The following is a 27,390-nucleotide window of genomic DNA, read 5'->3' as shown; positions in this document are numbered from 1 at the left end:
TATTCCAAGGGGTTTCCGAAAGGAATACATACCTGGCTGGAATAAAGACTGTGAAGAGCTATACCAACTCTACCTAGAATCTGGCGACTGTGACATAGCTGACAAATTACTCCAGAAGCTTGATAATGAGCGCAGAGAAAAATGGATAAAAACTACAGAGGACTTAGACTTTAAAAAATCAAGTAGAAAACCATTGAGAGCCTATTAAAGAAGTTAGGCGGAAATAACCCAATCACTTGTAAAGATCCTTTGGCAACTCCAGATCAAATTGCCTGTCGAATAACCTCTCTGTCTAGAGCCCCTCGAGATCATCAACACACACACACACACACAGGAAGTTAAACAAACATTCAGAAACTTACGACAAAGTGCAGATGGCAGCTCCAAATTTTCAAGAGAATTTACCACAGACAAAATAACTGAGGCCTTAAAGAAGGTGAAAACCAGCAAAGCATCAGGCTTTGATGGTGTTCACCCTGAATTCTTGATAAACTGTCGAAAAAATGCTCAATGGATAACAAGATTCTTTTCTCACATTTTAAAGACAGGAAACCTTCCAACAGTCTTTAAGAGAACCAAAATAATAGCCATATTAAAACCCAACAAGCCTCAAGATCAAGCAGAGAGGTATCGCCCAATTGCGCTCCTCAGTTGCTGTTATAAGCTCCTCGAGAGACTCCTCCTTAACAGAATTGGGCCATAAATATCTGAAGTTATCCCTGTTGAGCAAGCAGGTTTTAGGACTTAGCATAGTCCTTACTTTTAGACCTAGCATAGGCCTTACTACTCATATCGAAGCAGGCTTCCAGAGATGTTTGAAAACCTCTGTTGTGTTTGTTGACTTTACTGCTGCATATGGAAAGAGGGAATGTGACACGATATGGAAAGAAGGGATGCTATATAAGCTGATACAAGTCATACCATGCCAATCCATCATAAGACTTATTGGTAACATGCTTTCTGATAGGTTCTTCCATGTGGTACTGGGAAACAAAATGAGCAAACTGAGAAAGCTGAACAATGGGCTCCCACAGGGCTCAGTATTAGCACCAATCTTGTTCAACTTATATACATCTGATCTACCAACAACTAAGTCAAAAAAATTTGCTTATGCTGATGACATAGCCCTCGCCATCCAACACAAGAGTATTGAAGTAACTGAAGATATTCTTACAAATGACCTTAGAACCATTGGGGAAATACTTTCATAAATGGAGACTAACACCAAACCTCAATAAGACCGAGGTTAGCTCTTTTCATCTAAACATCAAATTGGCAAATAGGCAAACTTCAGGTCAGCTTTAACAACACAATGCTGCAGCACCAAGATTTCCCTAAATATCTGGGTATTACCCTAGAGAGAACACTATCTTTCAAAAGACATCTAGAGAATCTCTTTTTAAAGATCCCATAATAACATCATACAAAAACTGTGTGGTTCTACATGGGTTTCTTCTGCTATTACACTGCGATACTCCACATTGGCCTTAGTCTACTCTGCAGCAGAATATTGTTCACCAGTATGGCTAAACAGTCCTCATATCAAGAAAATCGACATGCAAATAAATGCAGCGATGAGGACAATAACAGTCAAATCCACTCCCCTCTACTGGCTTCCAACTTTGAACAATATTGCACCACCGAACCTGTGCAGACAAAATGCTCTAGTAAAAGAATACAAAAAAAATAAACAGCAATCCCCTGTTGCCAATACATGAAGACCTCCTATATATAAATGGCCTTAAATCCTGATGGCCTCCACTAATACTGGCTGCAGAACTAGTAAATAGCAATTTCAATGTTAATTCGATATGGCTAGAAAACTTGGAAAGAAAAATCGCCATTAGACTTAAACAAGTATATCCTTCCCAACCAAAATCCAAAAGGAATTGAGCTTCCATGTCATCTATGGAAAAGCCTAAATAGGATACACACAGGACATGGTATCTGCGCAGACAGCTTACACAAGTGGGGAAGATCACCTACACCCCAATGCGACTGTGGGGCTATAAACCAAACCATCCGGCACATTGTGGAGAACTGCAGCATAAGAACCTATCCTGGTGACCTGAGAGACTTTTTCAAGGCAGATCCTTCAGCTCTTGATTGGTTATCTGAACTAGACTTAAAATTTTAGACTTTTTCTTTTTTTTAACCTGATATTTGTATATGTGCATTACTTGTATCATTTTTGTCTGCACAAATATGTATTCATATATTCTGATGTCATGTGTCTTTATTATGCCATACACTAAATAAATAAATAAAATATTAAATATAATTATTTGAAATCTGGTCATTCTTTCTGAAACACCCCTGTATTTGTTTTCACTTAATTAGTAATAAGCCAGCAAAGGTTAATCGATTGATAAAGTCTCCGCTACTAATGGCTCACGCAAGTTAAGCAAGTCTGAGCATGGTTAGTAGTTGGAAGGGATTCATCGTTCGACACTGTTGGCACTCTGCTGAGGACTGGCCATTCTCACAGGGTTAATTTCGGCCTGTAAACTGACATATGTCAGACCTCTGTTCCCTCGAGGACACGTGGGAATATGACAAATTAGTAATAAATTTGTTTTTATTGTGAAAATGTCACTTCAGATAATGCCAGGCTATGTCATAATTCTATAGGATCATATTTTGTACATACATATGGCGGCAGAGGAGAGTGCTGCATCAAACGTAGTCCAAATTGACTGTACAACCTAACTGAATGATCACTGTCTGTACAGTGATCTGTTTCTCTTCTTCACAAAAGAACTTGCTTTATTTATATTTTTATGCATATAATTTGGTTTCAACACACCCATGACTGCATTATAAACAGGTTTTACCACATATTTTCTGTAACTGAAAATTTGAAAGAGGATGTTAGATACTGTGTCGCATGCAGTATGTCTTGGGGGGGGGGGGGGGGTATGTAGGGTCATTTTCATTCCACTTGTCTAAGTACAATGATGGGGAGATCATTTTCATTATATAGGGACATTTGCATTCAACTCGAGTCCATCTATTCCTAAAGGAAAAAAAAAAAAAGGAATCCATCTATGTTAAGAAGAAGATGACTGTCTGGTGATAACCAGCAAATATACTAGCACATGCAGGATATATATGATTAATAAGCAAGAAGAATTACCAACAAAAAAAAACTCATGATGAAGGTAGAATTCTAGAATAGGTGATTGGAAATTACTTAGTAATATATATATATATATATATATATATATATATATTATTATGTAAAAAAAAAGTATGTGCTAATCATTAGTGAATACAAAAAAAAAAATATTAAAAAAACAAAGAAAAATAGAAATAAATACACATAAGCACAACAAATTGAAAAAAGGCGATTGCTGCTCCAGACAATCGTACAATGCTAGATGACTCACCTGATCGACATTATTAGTTCACTGGATAAGTCCCTTCCTCCCTAGCTATTTACTAAGCTACCAATGTATACAGCCACTGTTTATTACTGCGAATAAACAAATAAGATTTGTTTATTCGCAAACAAATGTTTCCCCCCCTCTTCTTTTCATAATTGAAAGAAAAGAAAAAACTTTTTTCTTTCAATTATGCCCATCATAAATGCAAGCATACACCTCTATAAGTTAAGATTGCATCTAATTTGCTCAAGCCCAACCTCTCTCACACACACAATACAACTGTAAATTATTAGTAATTATTTTCCTGTAATGAAAGTATTTCTATTCACATCTGCTCTTTCTCTCCCTTACATTTGCTAATCATTCTTACATGGTTCGTGTAAGATTAATGTCATTCCACATATTTACACTTTCTCATAATTTAAATATACCAACAAAATATATGATTCTCTTTGATTACTGGTTTCTAATACAATCTAAAACTAAATGCATTCCTCTCCCCCCCCCCATGCAGATAAAAAATCTTGTTGGTCAAGAACAGTGAGAAGTTTCTTCTTGCCCTGATGTGAATGTTTTAAGCTGTAGGGACATGAAACATGTGGAAAACTGGATAAATAAAACATGAGCTTATGCCTAACACATTTTTTTACTTATTAATCATGGTTACATGGTAAATTAACATAAAACTTTGGGGAATTTTGGTATTTGCTATTTATAAAGTTAAACACAAAATTATCACTCTAATCATTGCTACACAGAATTTTTTTTTTTCTTTCTGTGTGCGCAAAATAAAATACAGAACTACAACAATTAGTTATCATATAATACAACAAGTGCTACTAGATTTCCTAAAAAAGTTCCGATGAGGACTCTATAAGTAAGGGTAAATTGCACAACAAAAAAAACCACCTCTCTCTCTCATCAAAAGATTGTGAAATTGTAGATAGGACAGACATACATAGAATATCGGTTCAAATTAACCCCCCCACACACCCCTTAAAAGGATCTAGATACATAAAGTTTTCACTTGGTCACAAAGTAAATTATACTTGCCAAGAAGCTATATTCTTGTTTAATCCTTTATCCCAGTGGAAGCGAAACAAGTCTTTTGCATGAAGTAGCTTCATGACAAGACTAATTATCGATGCTGAAGACTTCACATCAACTGCTTTAGTATCCCATAATACAAAGCACACTTCCTTTCAGATGAATAAAGGCTGAGTGAAGATCAAAACCAATCTGGATAGCGATTCTAAAAAGTGCTTTGAATTATACTCGTAGGATACTAATGCTACTGATGTGAAGTCAGCCTCTACATATAAGTAGCCTTGTCATGAAGATACTTCACACAAACTTTTTTTGCTTACAATTCAATAAAGGATCAAAGAATAATTTCTTGCTGAGTAAAAAAATAAAAATAAAAAATTTAATATATAGTACCTCTTGACTAATAATTTGAAAAAAACTCACCTATGATTATATGAGGTTTTTTAGCAAGATTTAATGCTTGCGTTATCATGTCTATTCCTCCAATAAGAACAGCTGAAGATTGAGAGAAAAACAATGCATAATCAGCTAAAATAAAACTGACTTATACAAGAATAAGTGATCATTCATTATATTATAATTTACATTATTAAATTTATTAAACATGTATGCTAATATTATATCACATCTCAAAATGTTCACCGATAAAGAAAATTAAACAATTTAGAATTCCTAGTCCTGAAAATAAAGTAGGGGTACCTTAAAAAAGGAGATTATCAAGTTTTGAGACAGTCATAATTTCAAGCAGCACTATGCTATCTATCATTTGATAGCAATCAAGAATATACAAGTTGGTGTTCTAAAATTGAGTAAATTTTCATATTCCAAAAATGCAGTCAACTCTTACAATATAAAGAACTCATTCATTATAATATATTACTGAAAAGTTCCAACCAAAGCTTCATACTATTCTAAAGAAACACTAGAACAAAGCTTCTACTGCATATCTATACTGAGAATTGACTGCATGAATTCTACAGATATTTTAAAAATCACTCAAAAGTTTTAATTTTTGTTGTTAACTGGTTCAGTTTTTTTTTTTTTTTTTAATATTCCTACATTGCTTAACATATAGGACTTTTTCCAAAGATGCATGGTTTGGTCTTTTAAAATGGTACAGCCAGATGGTATGCAAGTCTTTTAGGAGGACAAATAGATAGAATCCACCCACCCACCTTAACAATTGGTATGCAGAATAATCCAACAGTGGTCACATCATTCCCTGAAGACACATGGAACAGGTAACACTGAATCCTTTTTCTCTCCAGCAGATTGTTTCTTTTCCGATAGACATCCTATAAGAGAAATATCTTATAGCTAAACTGCTACAAAAACTTTCTTCTATCTTCTACTTCGAGGTTTTAATAGCCTTGCTACTAAGAACTAAATGGAAGTTTAGTTCTCGCTAAAAGGAAAACTGTCAAAGAAAACTTACATCTATAACCTGCTGTGGCACATATGCTATAGTGGTTTCATATCCCACTATAGCATAAATATTTGCAGATGTTACTTGCTGTGAAACAATACCCTGCTTATTGGGAGTTTGAAAAAAAAAAAAAAAAAAAAAAGTACCTTGTTGGATCTATAGAGCAGAGCTTTGTATTATTTAACTCTTAGGCTGTCTATATTACTCATGTGCAATTCACATAAAAAAAAGAGAGAGAGATGGGAGCAGGAGTTCAGTAAGATTGAGACTAACAACACTCAAGCAGCTAAACAGTCCCCCCCCCCCCAGTATGGTCATTTTGTTACCATAAAATTTCAGACTGAGCAGCTTCACTACAGGAGTGACAGAGTGGAATTCCTCTTTGATGCAGATCACTTTAAACATATCCTTGGGTGAATGCTATTTTATTATTGGCTATAATAGATTTTTCATGCAATCTTGGAAACATTCCTTTAAATTGCTGGATGCACATTTCCTAACTTGTTTTTTTACCATTTCATACTTACAAACACAACACCAAAAGAACAAATATAAATTATTTTCATTTAATTGTTAATATTTTGCTGGATTTCAAGCCAGGATCTTCAGAGAACTTGCCACTATACAAAATACAATCAGGTAATTGTAATAGCAACTACCTAATTTCAGATGTACCTATAACATAAGAGTTGAGAAGAGTTTTGTTGTCATCCATTTGCCAGGTATGTAAAAAAAAAAGGTACAGTATTTTAACTGAAGATTCTAGCCACTGAAAAAAGTAGCAAAAGCATGCTTCATAAATTCTATTCACTTCAAAATTATACTCTTTATTTACTAATGAGCCACTGCAAATCTTTGACACCATACACAGCCTGTTAGCAATATGAAAACTAAGGAAAGCTTTTGATCCAATACTCATCTTTTCAAGATGCACATAGATATTAGGAATCCACCTGGATAATGAATGACAATGCTAGGTTGTCAATCTGGAACTGATCCAATGAAATTATATTTTATAATGGTTTAAGACATTGTAAAATATACCACAGACAAATATAGTATGATATAATAGCTGGGAATAATCACCCATGCTATTCATAAGCAAACCACAATGAACAGAATAAGGTCAGCTACTAGAGGCTCCAAACTCAACAAAATGGTAGTATATAGGTACTGTCAACATTAAGAGGCATCAACAAAAAAGTGGTGGAGCTGGCAGAAGACCTATAAAAATATCAAGTCAAAACAATTGGTGCTACCAATTATAAGATGCTATATTCGAGCAGCAGTGATAGGGAAAAGAAAGAACAGTTACAGTATATTAAATACTAAACATGAAGATGAAATTATCATCTGAAATTAGGGAATATTTAATTAGAACGTAACCAAATTTCAAAATGAGAAATCTAACACTTTTTTTTTTGCTTGTTACAAAAGAAATTATACAAGAAATTTTTACCCTTTACCCAAACCTGAGAACAAGGAGTAACATCAAAATAGGCTACTTTTATGTGAAAGCAGATGACTTCTCACTGAATTGATCTAGAATTCCATAATGCTCTGCACATGTAGCAGTGGACATGACTATATACATCACAGCCATGCTCATACAGGTATAAAAGAAAGCGTGTGCACATGCGCGCGCGCGCGCGCACACACACACACACACACACACACAGGAAATCTTCATAGACAAACTAAGAGTAAAATTAGTTATACTGGAGATCTCAATGACTTTTTGATGTGAAAGTATCACAGTTTGCAAATCTGCCCTGCTGCAGCTGTCTCAGTCAACTGTAAATGTTATTGTAAAGTGGAAACATTTAGGAGCAACAGAGCATTGATGACCTTATAGGCCACATAACTTGAAAAATAATCGATATGAGACCTAACAGAGTCAGGGAAACTAAATTATGATGAGAGGAAATGGTGAGAATCTAGTAAGAGCAACAATGTTATTAAGTATATTACAGATGGGAATGGGCATTATCATGGATATGATGAGCAATTTCAATTTTGTGTTTGTCTGGTTCAGACCCATCAATAAGGTGCAAAGATGTCCGCATAAATAAGACAAGTGAAGAACAAATCTGCAAGTTGTTCAACTATGGTAGACTACACAAAAAAGACTATGCAAGAGTATACAAAAAAGCAGGCAGCTTATATCTGTATACAAATACTAGAAAAATCAAAAACAAAGGGGTCAATAGGTTGGGACCTCAGATTGTAAGCAATAGTGAGACATTACTACCGGAATCAGACATCCTAACTGGTATCAAGTGTAAAGGGTAAATTATTTTTTAGAAAGGTTAGACAGGATAGGAGAGGAGGGGATGTGCTGCTAATGATATCAGATAACCTATGATTGTAATACTAGTAACAATTTTTTATGTGATAGTGAGTTTGAAGTCATCTGGTGTGAGGTGGAGTCTAACAAAATCAAATACATAGGGGATTTTGTTACAAACCTGGTGGATCGGTTGCTAGTGATTGAAGAAATGCATCATCAAATAAAGACTATGGGTGCAAAAAGAGTAATCATAATGGGAGACTTCGATTATTGAAACATTGATTGGAGAGCAGTAAAATCTCATGAGAAGACAAACTGAATTTATTGAGCTGTTGCAAGACAACTTCCTCGAGCAGCACATGACAGAAGGAACTCAAGGTCAAAGGGTGTTAGATTTCATTAATGTCAGAAAGGGTTTCAGAGATCATGAGGTACTCACTTGGAAAGTGAGTAAGTATATAAACGTTCCATTCAGAAAAGATTGCATGCTGAACTACAAAGCAGGAAATCATGACTAACTGAGAAGTATGCCAGGTTCAGTGATATGGTATCAGTTGCTAGATATCCGCATGGTTAGCCTAATGGCTGTGCGCTTCGCAACCAAATGACTGGGGAAGGAGTGTCCCAAGTTCGATTCCCGTCGAAGACGTGAGGAATTTGAGGATCTGCCTCAGCCATAGCCAAGTTAGCCGGTCTTGGGCACGGGCAGTAGGGTTTTTTCCGCCAGTTTATCTGGCATTTTTCATCCCGCAAGCAGGCAAACTGGCCTCGTGAACACACACGGATCTACAGTCATAAATAGTTAACCCCCCTTGGGGGGATTAAGTATTTATGAGGGGGCTCAACTCGCCCCAATAGGGACGAGGGAGAAAAAGGGAGGAAACTCCATACGAATAAATAAAAATAAATAAAAGTTGCTGGATGGGGAGAATATAACAAAAATAACTAACACTGGATTTATAGGTCATAATAGTTAATTAAACCTACTAGTTTCACCACATATGCTAGTGGCTTCGTCTGGGTTAGGAAGAACAACAAATATATAATAAGCAGTAAATATGAATCATCACATGACTAAAAATCAAATATGTAAGAACCATTATACAAAAATAAAAGTAAAAATAGAAACACATGGAGCTTGGAAGCTGGCATGGGTCAGTCATTCTGCAGCAGGTGTGTTCGACAGTTGGAAGAAAAATCAAAGCCTGATGTAATGAAAGATTTAATGAGTTACTGCCAAATCACATAAGATCACTCCTTGGTTTCTAGTGAGAGTGCCTTGTGAGTGGATTACCATCTTCGCCTCAACATACTCATCGGGATGAGAAGAATATTGACAGTGCATGGAAAGCATTTAAAAAATACTTAAATGATGCAATATCAGAATGTGTCCTGAGCGTTCAAAGAATAAGTAAAGTAGGAAATTAATACGTAATCTTATCAAGCAAGAGATTCATAAGAAAAGGAGATGATGTGTAAGGAATACCATGTGCATAAGGATGATGTCCATTATGAAAATTATAAACAGCAGGGCAGAAGAGTCACCACTGCTGTATGGAAAGCTAAGTATGTGTTTGAAAAGAAACAGTCTCTGCATATAGATAACCCCAACAAATTCTACCATCATGCTGCAAAATAAAAGAAAGAATGAATATAAAAGAATAACTACTGAATGCAGATAATGTTAGGGTTGAACAACCTCTTCTGCAGATAGTGAATGCATATTCAGAAGTTGTTGTTCAACTAATGAGTGCCTATTTTGCTTAAAGCAATCAACCTGGTGTATGAAACATGGAGCTCACTGCTATCTCTTCACTGAATGAAAAAACTCAGGTGCATGAGGAGGAGATATTAGAGCTGTTGCACAAACTGAATAAGAATTCAGCAATAGAGATATCAGCACAGATGCTAAAACAGTTTCAACTGAACTGGCTATTCCTTTGACCAGGCTATATAATACCCAGGCCATACATTCTTCCCACAGAAGTGGAAAGAATATATGGAATGCAGCTGATATGCAGTACTTGCAGAATGATTTGAATAGGGTGGAACTGTGGGCATGGGAAAATGGCTGTTAGTTCAATGTTAGTAAATGTAAAGTCATACACTTCGGTGTGATTAGATATCCAATGTTGTATTATATTGGTGGGATTGTGCTAGAAGAAAAAGACAGGCTAGGGATCTTGGAGTGTTTAGTAGATAAGAAGTTAAAGTTCAAGGACATGTATCAAAGATTGCAAATACAACTCAGAAGATAATTGCAATGCTGGAACGAATTTTGATATGTAAAGATAAGGATGTCATTTTACCTCTTTACAAGACCTTGATAAGACCTCACTTGGACTATTGTGTACACTGGTCTCCTGGTTTCCATGGTGATTTTGATACCGTGGAGAGATTGTAAAGGAGAGTGTCAAAAATGATATCAGGGTTGTGGAGTAGTGATTATGAAGACAGCCTGAAAATTTGTAGACTGCAGACACTAGCACACTGGAGAAAGAGGGATTATATGATTGAGAGACTTAAAATTTCTGAAAAGGTCATACAGGATTTCAGTTAGAATTTTTCATTTTATGGAGGGCAAGGGAAGGATGAGAATGCATTCTTGGAAGCTAAGAATGAATGGCACTAAGACAGTGGGGTGAGATCTAGATTTTTCTCTCAGAGTGGTGCACGATTGGATTGAAATGGATTGTCTTTGGATATTGTGTGTGCAAGCAGTGCAAATGAATTCAAGAACAAGTATGACAGTTCGTGTGATTAAAGCATGTGGATAAAACACTCACTACTTAGTTCTACAAAATACCTCTGTAAGTAATGCCAGCAAAACTGTTCAATGGGATCTGAAAAACATGGGTTTCCATGGCTGTACAGCATAGCCAAACACAACCCTAGCAACGCAATGCCAAGCATTGGGTGGAATGGCATAAAGCTCGCCACCATTAGTCTCTGGAGAAGTGGAAACATTCTCCAGAGTAATGAATCATGCTTCACCATTTGGGCAGTCTGACACACGAATCTGGCTTGATGGATGCCAGGAGAATGCTACCTGCCTGAATATAGTGCCAAATGTCAAGTTTGGTGGAGGAAGGAAAGATCATGGTTTCAGCTATTTTTCATGATTCATGCACCACCACCACCACCACCCCACTTATAGGCCTGCAGCATTAAGATTCCCTGTTACTGCAACAACTAGGGGAAAGGAAGAAGCATAAACCATGAAAATTAGCTCCAAACCATGATCCCTTCTCCAAACTTCACAGTTCGCACAATATATTCAGACAGGTAGCATTCTCCTGGCATCAAGACAGTTCTGTGCTTCCAACACAATGTCAACAGTTCAGTGAAAGCCTTTTCCTCTATCAACATGAAAATGTCCCTGTCCACAACGCAAAGTGTGTCGAGGAACAGTTCAATGAAATGCATTTAACATGACTGGTCTGCACAGAGCCCTGATCTCAACTCCATCAAACACCTGTGGGATGAATTATAACGTAGACTATGAGCCAGGCTGAATCACTAAACATCACTCGTTGACTTCACTCTTCTGGAAGGAGAGAAGGGAATTACTACAGCAAAATACCAACTCTAATGGAAAGCTTCAGAAGATTGAAGGCTATTACAGAAGCAAAGAACCAAATATTAGAAACCAGTGGCAAAATCTAAAGAAAGCACTGGCTGATTCAATCAGATATACATATAGTGAAGCTGTCAGCAAGGAAAAAATAAATAAAATTAGAACTCATGGTTGAATGATGAAAAAAATAAAAACCAAAAGCATGTGAAGACAGGTAAGAATATAGAACATTATTATAATAAAGGTGAAAAGATTCTAGACGCTACATAATTATAATAACTTTGCTATTAAACTCACCAGTGCTTCTAAAAGAACTACTGCAAAAAAAAAAAAAAAGCTTCGAAATAGAGAAAACTATACTGCTAAAGAAATAAGACGTAATAACAGTAGCATAAAAATGATGTGTGGAGAAATTATTTTGAAAAAATTGTTATGTGGTGTAAGTACCGACAGAAAACATTCAGTAAAAAAACGTAATCAGAGGTGTGTGTATGAGTTAGAAAAGCTATCAAAAACCTGAAGTGTGGAAATGCAGCTAGATGGCTACACTATAAAATTCAAAAGTAGGATTCCAGATTAGGGGTGCTCAAGGGTCAAAGCTGTATAACTGAGAGTAGACCTCCACATAGCCTTTAAAGGAATGCGGAGAACCGACCAGGGCTTCTGACCTAATGTCCAATTCTCACCTTCTCATGGTGCACCCTGTTGGGTATCTACTTTGATACTGAACGAACGAGGATGGGCTGGCAATTTGGGATTTAGCGACCAAATTGTATTCTTATTGGCTTAAACCAATATACAAAATGATGGTACAACATGACAAAATTTCATGCCGGCTGGGGCGTCGCCCGTTAAACAAGGCCCCCGTTGTTTTCACCAGGGAACCAGGGCAAACAGCGAAAAATCAGCTACTGGAACAAATCTGAAAGCACACCCCCCAACTCAACATCACCAGAGTTAAAGATCATTACTATCAACATAAGAAGCCTGAATGGCAAAGAAATGGAGCTAGCTGAGAAATTAGATAAGTACCAGATCGACATAATAAGGATGACTGAAACAAAAAAGACAAAAACTGGTGACATCTTTCTGAGCAATAAATACAAAATGTTATATTCAGGCAATGACAATCAAGGAAAAGAGGGGTAGCCATAGTATTCAACACTAAATACAAGGCTAATCTTCTTGAATGGCAGGCAGTCTCAACTAGCGATGTGGGCAAATATTAGAATGGGAAACTGGACAATGAGACGTATTTGTGCCTATGGTCCCAACAGAGGGCTCTACTAAGGAAGAAGTGGAGGAATATTTTGAGGCTCTAGAGAAAGCTACTGACACAATCAAAAAGGAAAAGTTGGTCCTGGTTGGGGATCTAAATTGCAGAGTAGGAAATGATTATCAGACATACAAAAATATTTTGGGAAAATTTGGAGAAAAGAGCAAAGCTAATAATAATGGCAAATGCCGGTTGGATTTCTGCTCAGGACATGGACTGGTTATTACTAACACCATGTTCCAACATAAAAATGTGCACAAATTCACATGGAGAGAAGAGGCAAGGAATAAGAAAAGTCTCATTGACTATGTTATTGTTGATAGTGATGTTTTTCTCCCTGGTGCAGGACACCAGACTGTACAGAGGATTTGAAATTGGAAGCGATCACTATTTAGTCTTGAGCAGGAAAAAATTGAATTTCATATTGAAAAGAATAACATTTAAGAAAGTTTTAAAGCGAATAAAAGTTGAGCAGCTCTCAGATGTGAACTGTAGACTAAAATACACAAAGATTATTGAAGAAAAAATGAAAGAGTTTGAGAACAGGAATAATCAAACCTTGGAGATTCAGTGCCACACCTTGAAGAAAACCCTGATTGATTTGGCCAGAGAGGCATGTGGTGAGGTTGTCTGCAAAGATAGAAAAATCAGAACCCCATGGTGTACACAGGAAGTTAAAGAGGCAGTGAAGGAAAAGAAGAAAGCATATCAAAAGTTCCTGTCAAATAAGTCAGCTTGTGCTCTTAGAGAATACAGAGACAAATGTAAGAAAGCTAAACAATGTGTAAAACTAGCTAAACAAAAGTCATGGGAGGACTTTGGCAAGAACATAGAAAATAAATATCAAGAAGGTGGTAAGATATTCTGGAGGTTGTTGAAGAAGCGCTGTAAAAGGAATTAGAGATGATAAAGGTGACATGAAAACAGGTGAAAAAGATATCCTTGAAGTATGGAGTAATTACTTTGAAAAATTGCTAAATGAAACAATCAGTGACCACAGAGTGGTAAAAAAACTGACAAGGCATGCAGTCAGGAATACATATCCATACTTGAAGTAGAAAAAGCCATCAAAGACTTGAAATATGAAAGTTGCAGGAGTAGATGATATTCGACCAGAAATGCTGAAGTATGGTGGTATAAAAGTCTTACATGGCTGCACTGAATAGTTCAGAAGGCTTGGACAGAGGGACGAATTCCTGATGATTAGAGTAGAGCTGAAATGGTACCCATATATAAAAAGAGAAATAAAACTGAATGTGAGAATTACAGATGTATTTCCCTACTGAGTTTTCTGGGCAAGATTTATGCCAGTATACTTGAGAAACTGGTTGAGAAGAATTGTGGAAGAAAAGCTTGGTGAAGAACAAGCTGGATTCAGGCCAAATAGATGCTCTCAGGATCAGATCTTAACTTTACAACAAATAGCTTTACAACATGGAAATATAACAAAGATCTGTATTTAAGTTTTGTCGATCTGGAAAAGGAATATGACAAGGTGCCAAGAGAGAATCTATTCAATACACTACAGTTATATGGTGTCAATGGGGCATTATATCAAGCAATACTTAGTCTTTATTTGAGCTGCAAGTCAGCAGTTCAGAATTGAAGGAAGTACAGGAAGATGGTTTAATGTTAAATCTGGTGTGAGACAAGGATGTACATTATCCCCTCTGTTATCTATATGGATCACATTATGAAGGAAAGTGGTATTAAACATGATATCATTGGAGATGTTAATGTCAGCTCTTTGCTTTATGCAGTTATACTTCTAAATAAATCCGCTACAAGTCTGCAAGATTCTCTGACTAAATTGAATAGCTGTTGTAATAGATATGGTATGAAGGTTAGCAATAAAAAGACAAAGACAATGAAAATAGGCAGAATCATTGAAAATGCCAACTGTGTTGTGAATGGAGAACCTGTGGAACAAGTAAAACGTTTCAGCTATTTAGGCACGATTTTTACTGAAGATGGTAAATTAAATATAGAAATAGACAACAGAATCAGCAAAGCTGGTATGGTGGGAAGTCAATTGAATAAATTCATATGGAATAAGAGAGAAATTAGTCCGAACACTAAATTAGTTGTATACAAGACAGTAGTCCTGAAAAGATTAGAGGCGTGAACAGATGCATCAATGGTAATATCATATTAAAAACGAGGATATTAGTAAAGAACTTGACATTGTCAGCATCCAGGACTGCGTTAGCAGAGCTAATCTCAGGTGGTATGGTCACTTAAACAGAATGGGCGAGGAAAGATTAGCAAAACAAGTGTTCTCTGCCAGGGTGGCAGGAAAACGATCCAGAGGAAGACCAAGATATAGGTGGATTGATACAGTACAAAGTGCCTTAGACGATAGAAATATAAGATCTGATAATGTTGGAGTCTTGACAAGTAACAGACTGATTTGTAGGAAAATTGTAGATAGGAAGTTAGTAATTATGTAAATTTTTCATGTAGTACTATCATATCCTGTACATCCTTTGAGGGTACATGTCAGGAATTTGATGATGAATTCCAGATTATAGGAGTAGAAAACTGTTGTAGATATTAAAAAAAAAAAAGGAAACAACTGAATTACAGAGGGAATTTTCCTACCTGGTGTTACAGGTAAGATTTATACAATCTGAAAAAAAATGATAAAGGACTATGGATCTACAGAAGATTTGAAGCAATTATCACTTCAAAATCACAAGGGTACATCAAAACTAAAATGCAAATGGAAATTGGTGCAGCAATTAATATTACGTGTCTCACATACCACTGAACAAACACATGAATACTGAAGATTTGAAAAGGACAAATGGAATACATTTGCTATATATATATATCAATTTCCTGATATGTATCCTCAAAGGGTATTCAGGTTACAATGAAAGCATTGCATGATTAAGTTTACATTATTATTAATTTCCTAACAACAATTTTCCTCCAAATAACTATTACTTGTGAGAACTCCAACATTGTTATATCTAACACTTCATGCTTCTAAAGCATTTCTGACTCAATCAATCCACCTACACCTTGGTCTTCCTCTGTATCTCCTCTCTGCCATTCATGAATGCTAATAATGTCAAGTTACTTTCTAATATCGTTTTTAATATGCTTTTGTCATTTATGCCATCAGTTCACTCCACTAATTATTCTAAGAACCCTCATATCTGTGGGATCTAGTCTTTGATCAAGTGCTTTATTTTTAATCCAACTCTGAGATAAGTAACTTAGAACCAGTTTGAACACTGTCTTATACTGTAAGTTTGGTGTGTTCACTAATTTCTCCATTATGCCATATAAATTTATTCAGCTGGCTACTCACCATACCAGCTTTGCTAATTCTGTTGTCTATTTCCAAATTTGACCTGCCATCTTCACTAAAAAGTATGACTACATGGCTGAAATATTTTACTTTTTCTATAGGATTTCCATTTAGAATGCAACTGAAGTTGTCTATGCTTCTGCCTATTTTCATAGTTTGTCTTTTTATTACTGATTTTCATGCAAATTTATTACAGTGGTTTTTGAATTTAGTTAGAGAATCCTAGAGATTTGCACTAGATGTGTCTAAGAGTACAACATCACCAGCATAAAGCAAAGAGCCGTTTCATATCCCCAATTCCAATATCAGACCTAATACTGCTTTCTTTCATAATGGATCTATATAGATGATAAATAAGAGTGGAGATAATGTGCACCCTTATCTTACTCCTGATTTTACATCAAACCATCTTCCTGTATTTCCTTCAACTCTAACTGCTGGCTGATAAGTTAAACATAGACTGTGCATTACTCTGTATAATGTTCTATTCACCTCATATAATTGAAGTATTCTGAAAAACTTTCTCTGGTTATCTTGTATGCCTTTTCCATATCTACAAAACTTAAGTACAGTTCCATATCATATTCCCACATTTCTCAACTATTTGTCTTAAATTAAAATATGATATTGACAACCTCTATTTGACCTGAGCTCAACATGTTCTCCAAGTTTCTCTCCACAATCTCTCTCAACTATTTTCAAGTATACTTGTATCAATCTTACCTGGAACACTTAGCAGAGAAATTCCTCTAATTCTCACATTCAGCTTTATTCCCTTTTTTATAGATGAATACTATGAGAGCTCTACTCCAATCATTGGGAATTCGACCTTCTGACCATCCCCTCCGAATTATGCAGCATAGCCACTTCAAAAACTTTTATACCTCCATTCTTAAGCATTTCTAGTCGAATATCATCTATTTCAGCAGCCTTTTCACATTTCAATTAATTTCAATTTCTTCGTTTTTGACAATTAAGAAATGGGCTGGCTGCCAAGTTTAAATGTGGCCATACCAGCCTTGAGATCCACGTGAAGGACGTCCAAAAAAAAGTGTAACAACACTAGAAATCATTGATTAAGTGCATGATATGATATTGGATGACTGATGAGTCAAAGTGCATGAAATTGCCAAGAGGATGATATATTTTGCATTAAGAATTGCAAATGAAAAAGCTTTGTGCAAGATGGGTGCCAAGCTTGCTCACGGCAGATCAAAAACACTTGCATGAAAATCTCTGAACAGTGCTTGGAATTAACAAGAATAAAACTGATTTTGTGTGTCGATTTATTACTATGAATGAGACTTGAATTCACCATTATACACCAGAATCCAAACAGTGGACAGGAGCTGGTTATTCAGTGCCAAAGAAGCAAAGTCGGTTCCATCAGCAGAAAAAGTCATGGCATCAGTGTTTGGGGATGCTAAAGGCATTTTGTTTATTAATTATCTTGAAAAGGATTAAAAAATAACTGGGAAATATTACTCCGATCTTTTAACCAGACCAGACAAAAAAATTTGTGAGAAAATATCCGGTTTGCAGAAGGAAAAAAAAAATCATCTTTCGTCAGGACAATGCACCTGCCCACAAAAGGTGTTTTGGCAATGGGAAAATTAAGGGATCTGCACTATGAATCGTTGGAACATCCACCCTATTCCCCAGATTTAGCTGTCTCTGACTTCTCTCTCTTTCCAAAACTAAAAAAATTCTTCCTCGCTGGTCAGCGTTTTTCTTTGAATCAAGGAGTGATTGCAGCTGTACAGGGATATTTTGCAGATCTTTCTGAGAACCACTATAGGGACAGGATAATGGTGCTGGAGCATCGCTAGAATAGATGTATTAATCTTAAGGAAGATTATGTTGAAAAATAAAAATAATTTTGAAATTATAAATTCGTTTTTTCATTGTTAGGCAAGAACTTTTCACACCACCCTCATACATATAACAACTCATAAATAGAAAAAAAAAAAAATCCTTAACACAACCTACAGTATAAATGTACTATAGGTTTATAAACTTTTTGTAGATGGGGGGGGGGGTAAAAACCTTAAAGCATATGCTTAATAACAGCAACTAAAAAGTAATCTAAACCTTACCACATTTCACGCCTATTGATGAGCCCAATGCTTCAAATTGCTCTGAAATCTGAAGGGCTAATTCACGTGTAGGTGTTAATGCAAGTGCAAAAAGCCTCTGTGGATTCTCTAATAATGCTTGCAGAATAGGTAATGCAAAAGCACCTGTTTTTCCTGAGCCAGTTTCTGCTAAGCCAATGATATCTCTTCCTATAAATAAAGCAAAAATATTAAAATAAATTCAATAAAACTACCATCAGCATTTAATAATAACAGTTCAAACAATCACCAAACCGTCACTGATAGTTTGCCATGCATAAGATAACAATACAGCAAAAATGAATTCTCATGAATTTCTTTCACCAATCATAAATATAAAACAAGTCATTTGTGATTACTCAGATACAAATGATAGGTGAAGAGAAAAGGCTACAGTTACATGTTTTCCCAAAGTTTCAAATTCATAACTGTAATGTATAATGCCAACAGCACCATTTAAGAATTTTCATTAAGCAATCTTATACATAATTTATATAAATTTTAAGCAGTTTGATGCAGATTTATCCTAAATTTACAAGTCAATTATTCATTTTGAAACAGTAATGACATAAGGAAGAATCCCATTCAATGATAACTATACAGTTCTTTACATATTCAAATTGCTAATCTCTCAAAATAACCTCTCAATAATCACTGATACAAATAAACTAGTGAGAGTGTACAACATATGAGCATAGTCAAAATCTAACTTTCCTGTATGAGAGTGATGCTGCATATACCTGATATAGTGAAATCACAGAAAATGAACAACTGTGAAGGAAAATTTTATAGTATAGCTCCTCCAAAGATAATGAAGAATCAATTCACTCTTTGAATTAAAAGACTAGAGTTCAATTTTCATCATGATTAGATGAAGCTGTACGAGTTTTTTCAATTCAAAGTGAATTGGCTGATCTCATATGGAGATAGGATTTCAGGTTGAAAAAACTAGTTCTTGAGAACTAGTTTTTTCAACCTGAATACAGGCAAATCAGCCCGAAATCACAAAAATAACAGACAAAAATACTACTAATCAACCTAAGCTTGTCTATTAGAACATTATTCATGATGTATTTTAACACATTATAACACCAAACAAAGTAAATTATAAAAAAAATAACTGGTTTATGTTCTGCTGGATTTCCAACATCTTCAGAGTACACTACATATTACAGTTAATGTGCAACAATTCAAACTGTAATGGACAAAAGTTCAAAAAGTCATAATTTGGCACCCTCAAACATTGTAAAAAAAAATCAATCCTTACATAGCTGCTGTTGGAACGTCCTTGTCTATATGGTCTGCCATCTTATTGCAATGTTGTTCTTAATAAAATCAATTAACTGATGGTTGATTACTAATCAAAATATAGGGAAATTTATATTTATACTGCGCCACCCTATATTTAGATTAGTCTATGTAAAATAGTAGAATCAATCTTCAATTAACTTAGCAGTCTCTTTATTCATACTGGAATTTAATATTTTTCACTTAGGGCTCCCTCAAGGTTCGAACTTTTTATGAACGGTGTGCAATGAAAAAGAATCGGACACACACAATATTGAAATCAACAAAACAAAACATTTAATATCAGGTTATATGACAAATACATAAATTTAACTCCTAAAATAAGATAACACAATTAACTTAGATCTTCCAGTTAAAACATTCATATTAAATTAGACTTCCAATCTTCAGATACAAAATTCACAGTTCTCTCAATAACAAAGATTGTTCACGCTAATCAATACTACAGAATCTCTTGCTAAATAAATTTTGCCGGTATCACTCCATTACACACTATATTTAACACTTAGCGAGCACTTATAACATTATTAATCACGGCAGTTATTGCTTCAAGGAGTATTATTTCAAACTTCTAACTTCGGCTAAATTCAGTGAAACACCACAGTAAATGTTAGGATATTTGAGGCAGAACTATCACTTAAACCTTTACACTGAAATAAAATAAGATAGGACTGTTCTTACCGGGATTAATCCTTAGCACATCAGATTCAATGTGAGCACATTTCAAACTTATATTCACTTATTACTCCGATGGAACACTATTCAAAAGAATTCTTCAAGGAGATAACTGAATTATTATTTATCACGATACACAATTCTTGACGGGCTTACTATAGGGCAGAATAATTATTCCTTGTTTACTACTGTATAACAAGTTGAGCTTTGTACAATCCTTCTTTAAAGCGATATAGGAATACGTAGTAATTCTAAAACTTAGTGGATTTATTCTGAATCTTCTATTAATCTTCTGGTCTTTTAGTTATCCTATTAGTTTTCTCTTCTTCTCCATATACTTCTGAATGTTACTCCCTTGAATTCCCTGCCCTTCAGTCTCCTTGTTTACTTTTACCTCTCGCTTCTATATGCCTTCCTTCTTCCAGCTTCAAACTTGTTCCCCCGTCTCACTCATTAATTTCTCCTCTCCCAATTATCGAAGCTCGCGCGTTCTATTTTATTTCTATCTCCATGGCAACGAACAGAACACAAGCATTACATAAGGTTATACCTTTACACTGAGTAATGAAAAATAATAATAAAATATTACAGTTACTTAATTTCTCTTTCATTTCATTTACAAATAATAATAATAATAAAATATATGTTACTACAGAGTTCTTTCAATAGTATAATATACATTAAATAATAACTGATAAAATTCAAGGATAATACATGAATAATAAATCTTAAGCAAGGGACTAACAAATAATATTTAAACAAGTCTTGCTTAGTATATAGTAGATTATGTTAAATGTGAATGAAGAATAAAACATACAAAACAATTTCATTCACAGTTTAACACTGCAAAGCTATGTAAGGGTTGATCTCAAGATAAGAGTCTCCCAAATATTTGGCAAAGTAATGCAACCATACTTGTTCAGCTTAGAATGCTTCACAGCCATGGCTAACTAAATGATTTTTCTGATCTGCAACAACTTCTATACAGGTATGACTGTTTACCACTTCACTTCTGTACCTCTCACAGACCAAATCAGGTTTAAACAAAAGGTTAAATTGGATTTGTCAAACATATCTGCTATTATATCTCCACATCACCTTGATTCACTATTACTCTACCTAATTTTGCATCATTAGCAAACAGAATTTCCTTTCGGGTTATTTCCTATGCTATTTATGTACAAATTAAACAGTAGTGCTCCCAGCACTGAACCTTGTAATACATCACTAGTCACCAGCTCTTCCATATACCACTTTTTCTTAGTCCAAAAGCCACCCTCTTATCCATATAACCAGTGTCACATCAATCCCCATCTGTTCTAATTTACATTAACAGAGTTCCAAGTGATATTCGGTCAAATGCCTTTGCAAAATCCAGCAGAATTATCACGTAGCCATCTCCTTTATCCAACTCTGCTGTCAGCATGCTCAGTGACCAAAGCTCTCTAGACACCTAACACCAAAATCATTTGATGCAGTTCATCAGCATTATACAAATTCTTCATTCTGCCAAACTCAGACTATAGGTCCATAAACTACACTATTCTTTCTATACAACCTGCATATTGATTCTTTTACTGTCAACACCCCTCTTCCTCAATTCGCCTCTATTATAACGTGGCAGGAGACTTAAAATAATCACTTTCTTGCTCTTCACTTTTGCTTCATCCAACAATTCCTTCACATCTTCCCTCCCAGAATGCTTCTTCACCACTCAGATCATTATTGCCAACCATGACAATTATCCTTTTGCATCTAGATGGCATGACAATATTAATTTTTGCACCAGGAAAACATGATTTTGTTATACTTTTGTTAGGTACACCCTTGATCATAATCTCTGTACATAATTTTCTCAACTTATTTTTCTCGTTTGTTCACATGATGTCGATTTTAACCTCAAACCACCTGCATCTTTTTCTTCTCGGCCTTGCTAATCTCTTGCTGCTTCTGCAATTTTTTGATTTTGCACTTTGACCTGTGAAGAATAACATACAAGTGCACTATTTCCTTATTGGGTCTATTTCGTTTCTGTATTTCCACTGCTGCATGTTAATTCAGACATTGACATTTTCATTTTACAGTCAATACTGTCTACTCTACTAATATTGGCTTTGTTCTTGACATCTAACTAGCACTCGCTGGCGAAGCACTTAATACACCATTTCGTTTACCAGTTTCGCTCCCTTCCCTAAATCCTTTAACTTTTGTGATGAACACATTATTACACTGTACAAAATGCTGTAAATTCAAATTACCCAACAATGACATTGTTATGTTTACATTGTGTATTTCATATTACTCTGCTTTGTCTTTGTTTTCTTTACTTAACATTCAAGAATGGATGACTGCCGCCATTTATCTATTTCTACTACATCTTATGTTCTCAGGCTCTATAATCTAACAAATGTATTTGTTTTTACGACTGCACCAGTTAGACTAGATATTGAATGCGAGATAAGATTTTTAACCAAAGGATAGTGCATTGACAGGATCTGGCCAATGTGTTGTTCACAAATCATTTAAGTCAAAAGAAAATATTTACAGAATGATTTACAGTGTGTGTGTGTGTGTGTGTGTGTGTGTGTGTGTGTGTGTGTGTGTGTGTGTGTGTGTAATGTCATTACAATTCTCCTGCTAGTCTCAATTCTTTCTAATCTAACCTTAGTTCTAAGCTAATTCACAATCTAGCATAACATTAACTGAATATAAGGCCATACCTTGTTCAAGCCTAATTCAATATTAATATACATTATCATAAACAGACACTTGACACATTTTTGTTCAGTATTACCACTTACAATTTTTACTCAGCACACTCTTTCACATTAACCTTTTATATGCAAGTCTTCTTATCTTTCTTTCCGTCTGCCAACTTGTTCCTGATTTTTCCACTAAATTTCTTTCTTGTTCAAGTCGTCTATTATTCCTTGCCTTATAGAACCTTTAACTTGGCAGCAACGTACAACTTTCCTTTCAAGATGATCGACAATACTTCTCACATGGCGACGAACCCAGGCAGAAGACTCAGAATCCACGACACTTCTCTTTAGATTTCCGATAGCAAACCTAGCATGACAGTGAACCCAGGTAAGAGAAGTTTTGAGAACCCTAAGACAAACTTCCTTCTCTTTCAATTCCCAACAACTTTACTTGACAGCAGACCCAGGTAAGAGAAGGCTTAGAAAACCCCAAGACAAATTTCCACCTCAATAACCTGCCTTATATATGCTCGTATAATTATACTGATTTCTTCTTCTCTCTTCCATCATCTCTGTGGATGATGAGGCTAAATGAACTCTTTCCACTTCTGTCTGTCCCCTGGAGAGTCCAAATAATTCTGTCCAGTTTGGTGTCTCTTGTTATGAATTGGTTTTCAGGTCCTCTTTTATTTTGTCTATCCATCTAATTCGCCACCCTTTGGATCTTTTACCTTCCATCGTTGTATATAGGGCTTTAGCTGGTAATCTTTCTGTTCCCATTCTGGTCACATGGCCAAATCATCAGAGTCTTCTTTCTGGGAATTTGTCTGTCATTATAATTTCTTGTTTTAGTCGTTTCCTTATGTCTTCGTTTCTTAGTCTATCCAGCAGAGGAACTCCAAGTAATCTTCTTAGCCAATCCATTTCAATAGTTAATTTCTCTCTTCGACTTTTTTCAGATTCCAGCATTCACTTCCATAGAGAAGTATTGAGAGGACTATTGTCTCAAATTTTTACTTCTGTTACTTGTTTGATGTCTCTTGACTTCCATATTTTATTTAGTCGTCCAAAATTTTGGGATGCTTGGCTAATTCGTCTGTTTATATCTTTTGTAATTTTGCCGTTGTACTTAATTACTCCTCCGAGGTAGGCGACGTTTTCTACCTGCCCTAGATTCTTACTATCAATTTCCAGATTGGTGTTTCTTTATCTTATTTGCATAATTTTTGTTTTGTCTGTATTTAGGTTTAATCAAAATTTTATACATTCTTCCTTTATTTTATCAGAAATTCATTGTAGATCTTCCATTACTTTGCAGATGACATTACATTACTTGCTTGCAAGTAATGCAATGTCATCTGCAAATTTTAAATATGTTATACTTTTCCCATATATTTTGATTCAGAGTCTTCTTTGTTTAAGGCCTTACTGGTTGCCTCTTCCAGTATAAGACTGAACAGGTCTGGTGACAGATTGCATCCCTGTCTTACTCCACTCTGTGTGGAATCAACTGGTACCCTCCACTCGTGCTGCACTTTCAGATCTCTCTTATGAATTCTTTATTATTCTTATAGTTTTGTTGGGAATTCCAAATTCTTTCATTTCTCCATAGTTCTCTTCTACGATTGAATCAAATGTCTGATGAAAGGTCTATGAAATTTATATAGCAACTTTAGTTGTACTCTAGCGTCTTTTCCATTAGTTGTCTTAAGGTGAAAAATTTATCAAGTGTGCTTCGCCCTGGCCTGGCCCGAAACCTGCTTGTTCATCTCCAAATGCTAGTTCTATATATGGCTTAATTTGTTTTTGGAGTACTTTCATTAAAAAACCTTACTTGGAATACTGAGGAGGCTAATGCCACTGTAATTATTGCATTCTGTTTTATCTCCTTTTTTGTATATAGGAGTTATAACTGGTTTGGTCCAATCACCAGGTATTGCTTCATTTTTATAGATCCTTTCAAATAATGTTTTTAAATGGTTCCAGAAGTTGTTTCTTTCCTGCTGCTAAGAATTTCCCGTGTATCTGATCAATACCAGGTGCTTTCCTAGTTTTAAATTTATCTATGCCATGTTGTTACACCTGATATCTTGAGAATATAGTATTCTCAGTTATCATGGTGTAACATGAAAAACAAATAACATAAATAAAAACCCCTGCATGAAAAGAATAATAAAATATTCTTGCATCCAGTATAAATTGAGTAAAATGTAAAGGTCTATTGTTTAGTTAAAATAGCAAAAGAAAAGAATGTATTAAGATGTATTATGACTAAACAAGGAATTTGTATTAAATAAGTAGCTAACTAAGAATTAATATAGTTATGCGATTAAGAATGAAAGAGTTAAGTCCATAAGTATAAAAGAATGAGTCATGAAATACGCCATGTAAGAAGCTACAGATTAAGCATTAAGTAGAATTCTGAGAAAAGGTTTAAAAGGAGGTTAAGATAGAGGCTAACAAGAGAAATAACGGAATATCGCTTAGGGCCCATACCCGGATAGAAACTTCGTTACGAGTTGCCGATCAAAATGACGTATGGCGGCCAAGTGCTACCCAATTGGTAGACAGACGGAAAACTAGTAGGAGGTGGGAAAAGGAAGTAAGAAAGAGCACCGTTAGGGGAGCAGCTATAAAAGGGTTGGTAAACCCCCCCTCGTGGCTTTTTAGTCCTTTTTTGGTTCTTTTCGAGGAGTAGGCTCTCTTGGGCCTTAGTTTGGTTTTCGAGTGGACTTCACGGTGTTCCTGAGTGGAGAGATATCCTCATGCCACAACAAGGAATCGAAGGTGAGCGGGAAAGCTATTCCCGTATTCCTATGTAGAAAGTGAAATATACCAAAGAGTCATAGGAAGCTGTGAAATTATCGCTGTCCTCGTTTCGGATAGTACAGCCGGTGGCACAGATGTTTATATAGCCCTGAATTGCTAAGAAGTTATGCAAGCAAGTCCATTCAGTAGAAGGTAAAGGCCCGTAAGTGAAGCTAAAGAAAGGTATTGTGAACTTTGTCTTATGTTAACTAGAAGTTGTTTGTGATAGGTACCATTGTCATATTACGGAACTGTTAAAGTGATTAGGGAGAAATTATAATAGGACTTTAGAATTTGATAGAGAGTGTTAAAAGTAAACTAGCTAGTGTTGATAATTTGTGAATATTTAATTGTCCAAAGAATCTTGAGTGCCTACTACATTGTAAAAGGAAAGTTAATGACATAGTTGTGTGTTTATGAAGTAAATGGTTTTGTTAATATTGAATTAGATTAGTGTGAATTGAATAATTAAGTAGCCTGAGGAATTTGAATGCCAGATGTACTGTGTAGAAAATCGGAATTGTCATAAGTATGTGTTAGAGTAGTTAATGATTTTGTTAGTGTACTTGAAGTTGAATAATCTAATAGAGTGTAGTAATATAATTTGTCCATGCTAAGTGAATTCATGTTTTGTATGAAATTTTGTGGCGGCATGGTCGTAGTAACTTTTGTCGAATCATAGCCCAACTACGTGTATTAAGCTAATTTTAGTGTGTAAGTAATTTAGTTGAGTATTTTGATATGTACTATGTTTAGAGAAATAATAAACCTTTTGTTTAATGATGAAAAAGTTGTCTGATATTGCTAATCCAATGCACCGCTTAGAAACATTCGAGCCTAATCACGCGGGGAATTAATGTTAAGAAACAGGAAGTTTAAGAGATTAATGTTGAGTACCAAGAATAAGTGTCGCAACTGAAATAGTCACTTTCAGATATTTGAGTTCTTTTTCTCTGTTTATGTATATAATATCCTAAACTAAATATCCCAAAGGGCGCAGTAAAAATACAAATACTAGGGATACTACGGAGAACAATAACTCAGATATTAGTAAAAAATTTGGTGATGTTTTGAAAGTAGAAGTTAGGAGAATATAGACGAAGGCAGTTTGTAAAACAAACAAAACAATCGTAAGATAGGGACGTAACAATGTGCTATTGTTTCTTTGGTAAAGATATTTGTTTCAGTGTCTGGAATAATAATATCCTGAGAGCTGTTTTTATTATAGAAGTCTTTAAAGTATTCTTCCAATTTGGCCATTCTTTTTGTTTTACTTTCAAAATTGTCCCTCTTTGTTTTTGATCATCTTTTTTTGTTGTCCATGTCTTACTAATTTGATCTATTTGTTTATATAATCCACAGAGGTTATTTTCTTTTGATAGCTTCTCTGCCATTTTGCATTTTTCTTTTAACCAGTTATTCTTGTCTCTTAACTAGTTTTCTATTTTTCTCTGGTTAATCT

The 27,390-nt window shown here is 35.2% G+C and overlaps 1 protein-coding gene across 1 annotated transcript in view; it reads right to left on the bottom strand.

Moving 5' to 3' along the window:
- Window positions 1-27,390, bottom strand: part of pths (probable ATP-dependent RNA helicase DDX47) — a 107,117-nt gene that overhangs the window by 62,123 nt on the left and 17,604 nt on the right. The window contains exons 3-4 of the mRNA XM_090396151.1: window positions 18,418-18,606; window positions 4,857-4,928 (exon numbers count right to left, since the gene is read on the bottom strand). Coding sequence (XP_090252277.1) covers window positions 4,857-4,928; window positions 18,418-18,606 — 261 coding nt within the window. The remainder of the gene's footprint in view (window positions 1-4,856; window positions 4,929-18,417; window positions 18,607-27,390) is intronic.

This window comes from Typopeltis vanoorti, chromosome 7, assembly GCF_054136105.1.
Source record: "Typopeltis vanoorti isolate ZY-2024b chromosome 7, IOZ_Tvanoo_1.0, whole genome shotgun sequence".
Taxonomy (NCBI): Eukaryota; Metazoa; Arthropoda; class Arachnida; order Uropygi; family Thelyphonidae; genus Typopeltis; species Typopeltis vanoorti.
Note: the sequence above shows the minus strand (reverse complement) of the source record. Positions and strands in the feature narration are given on the sequence as shown.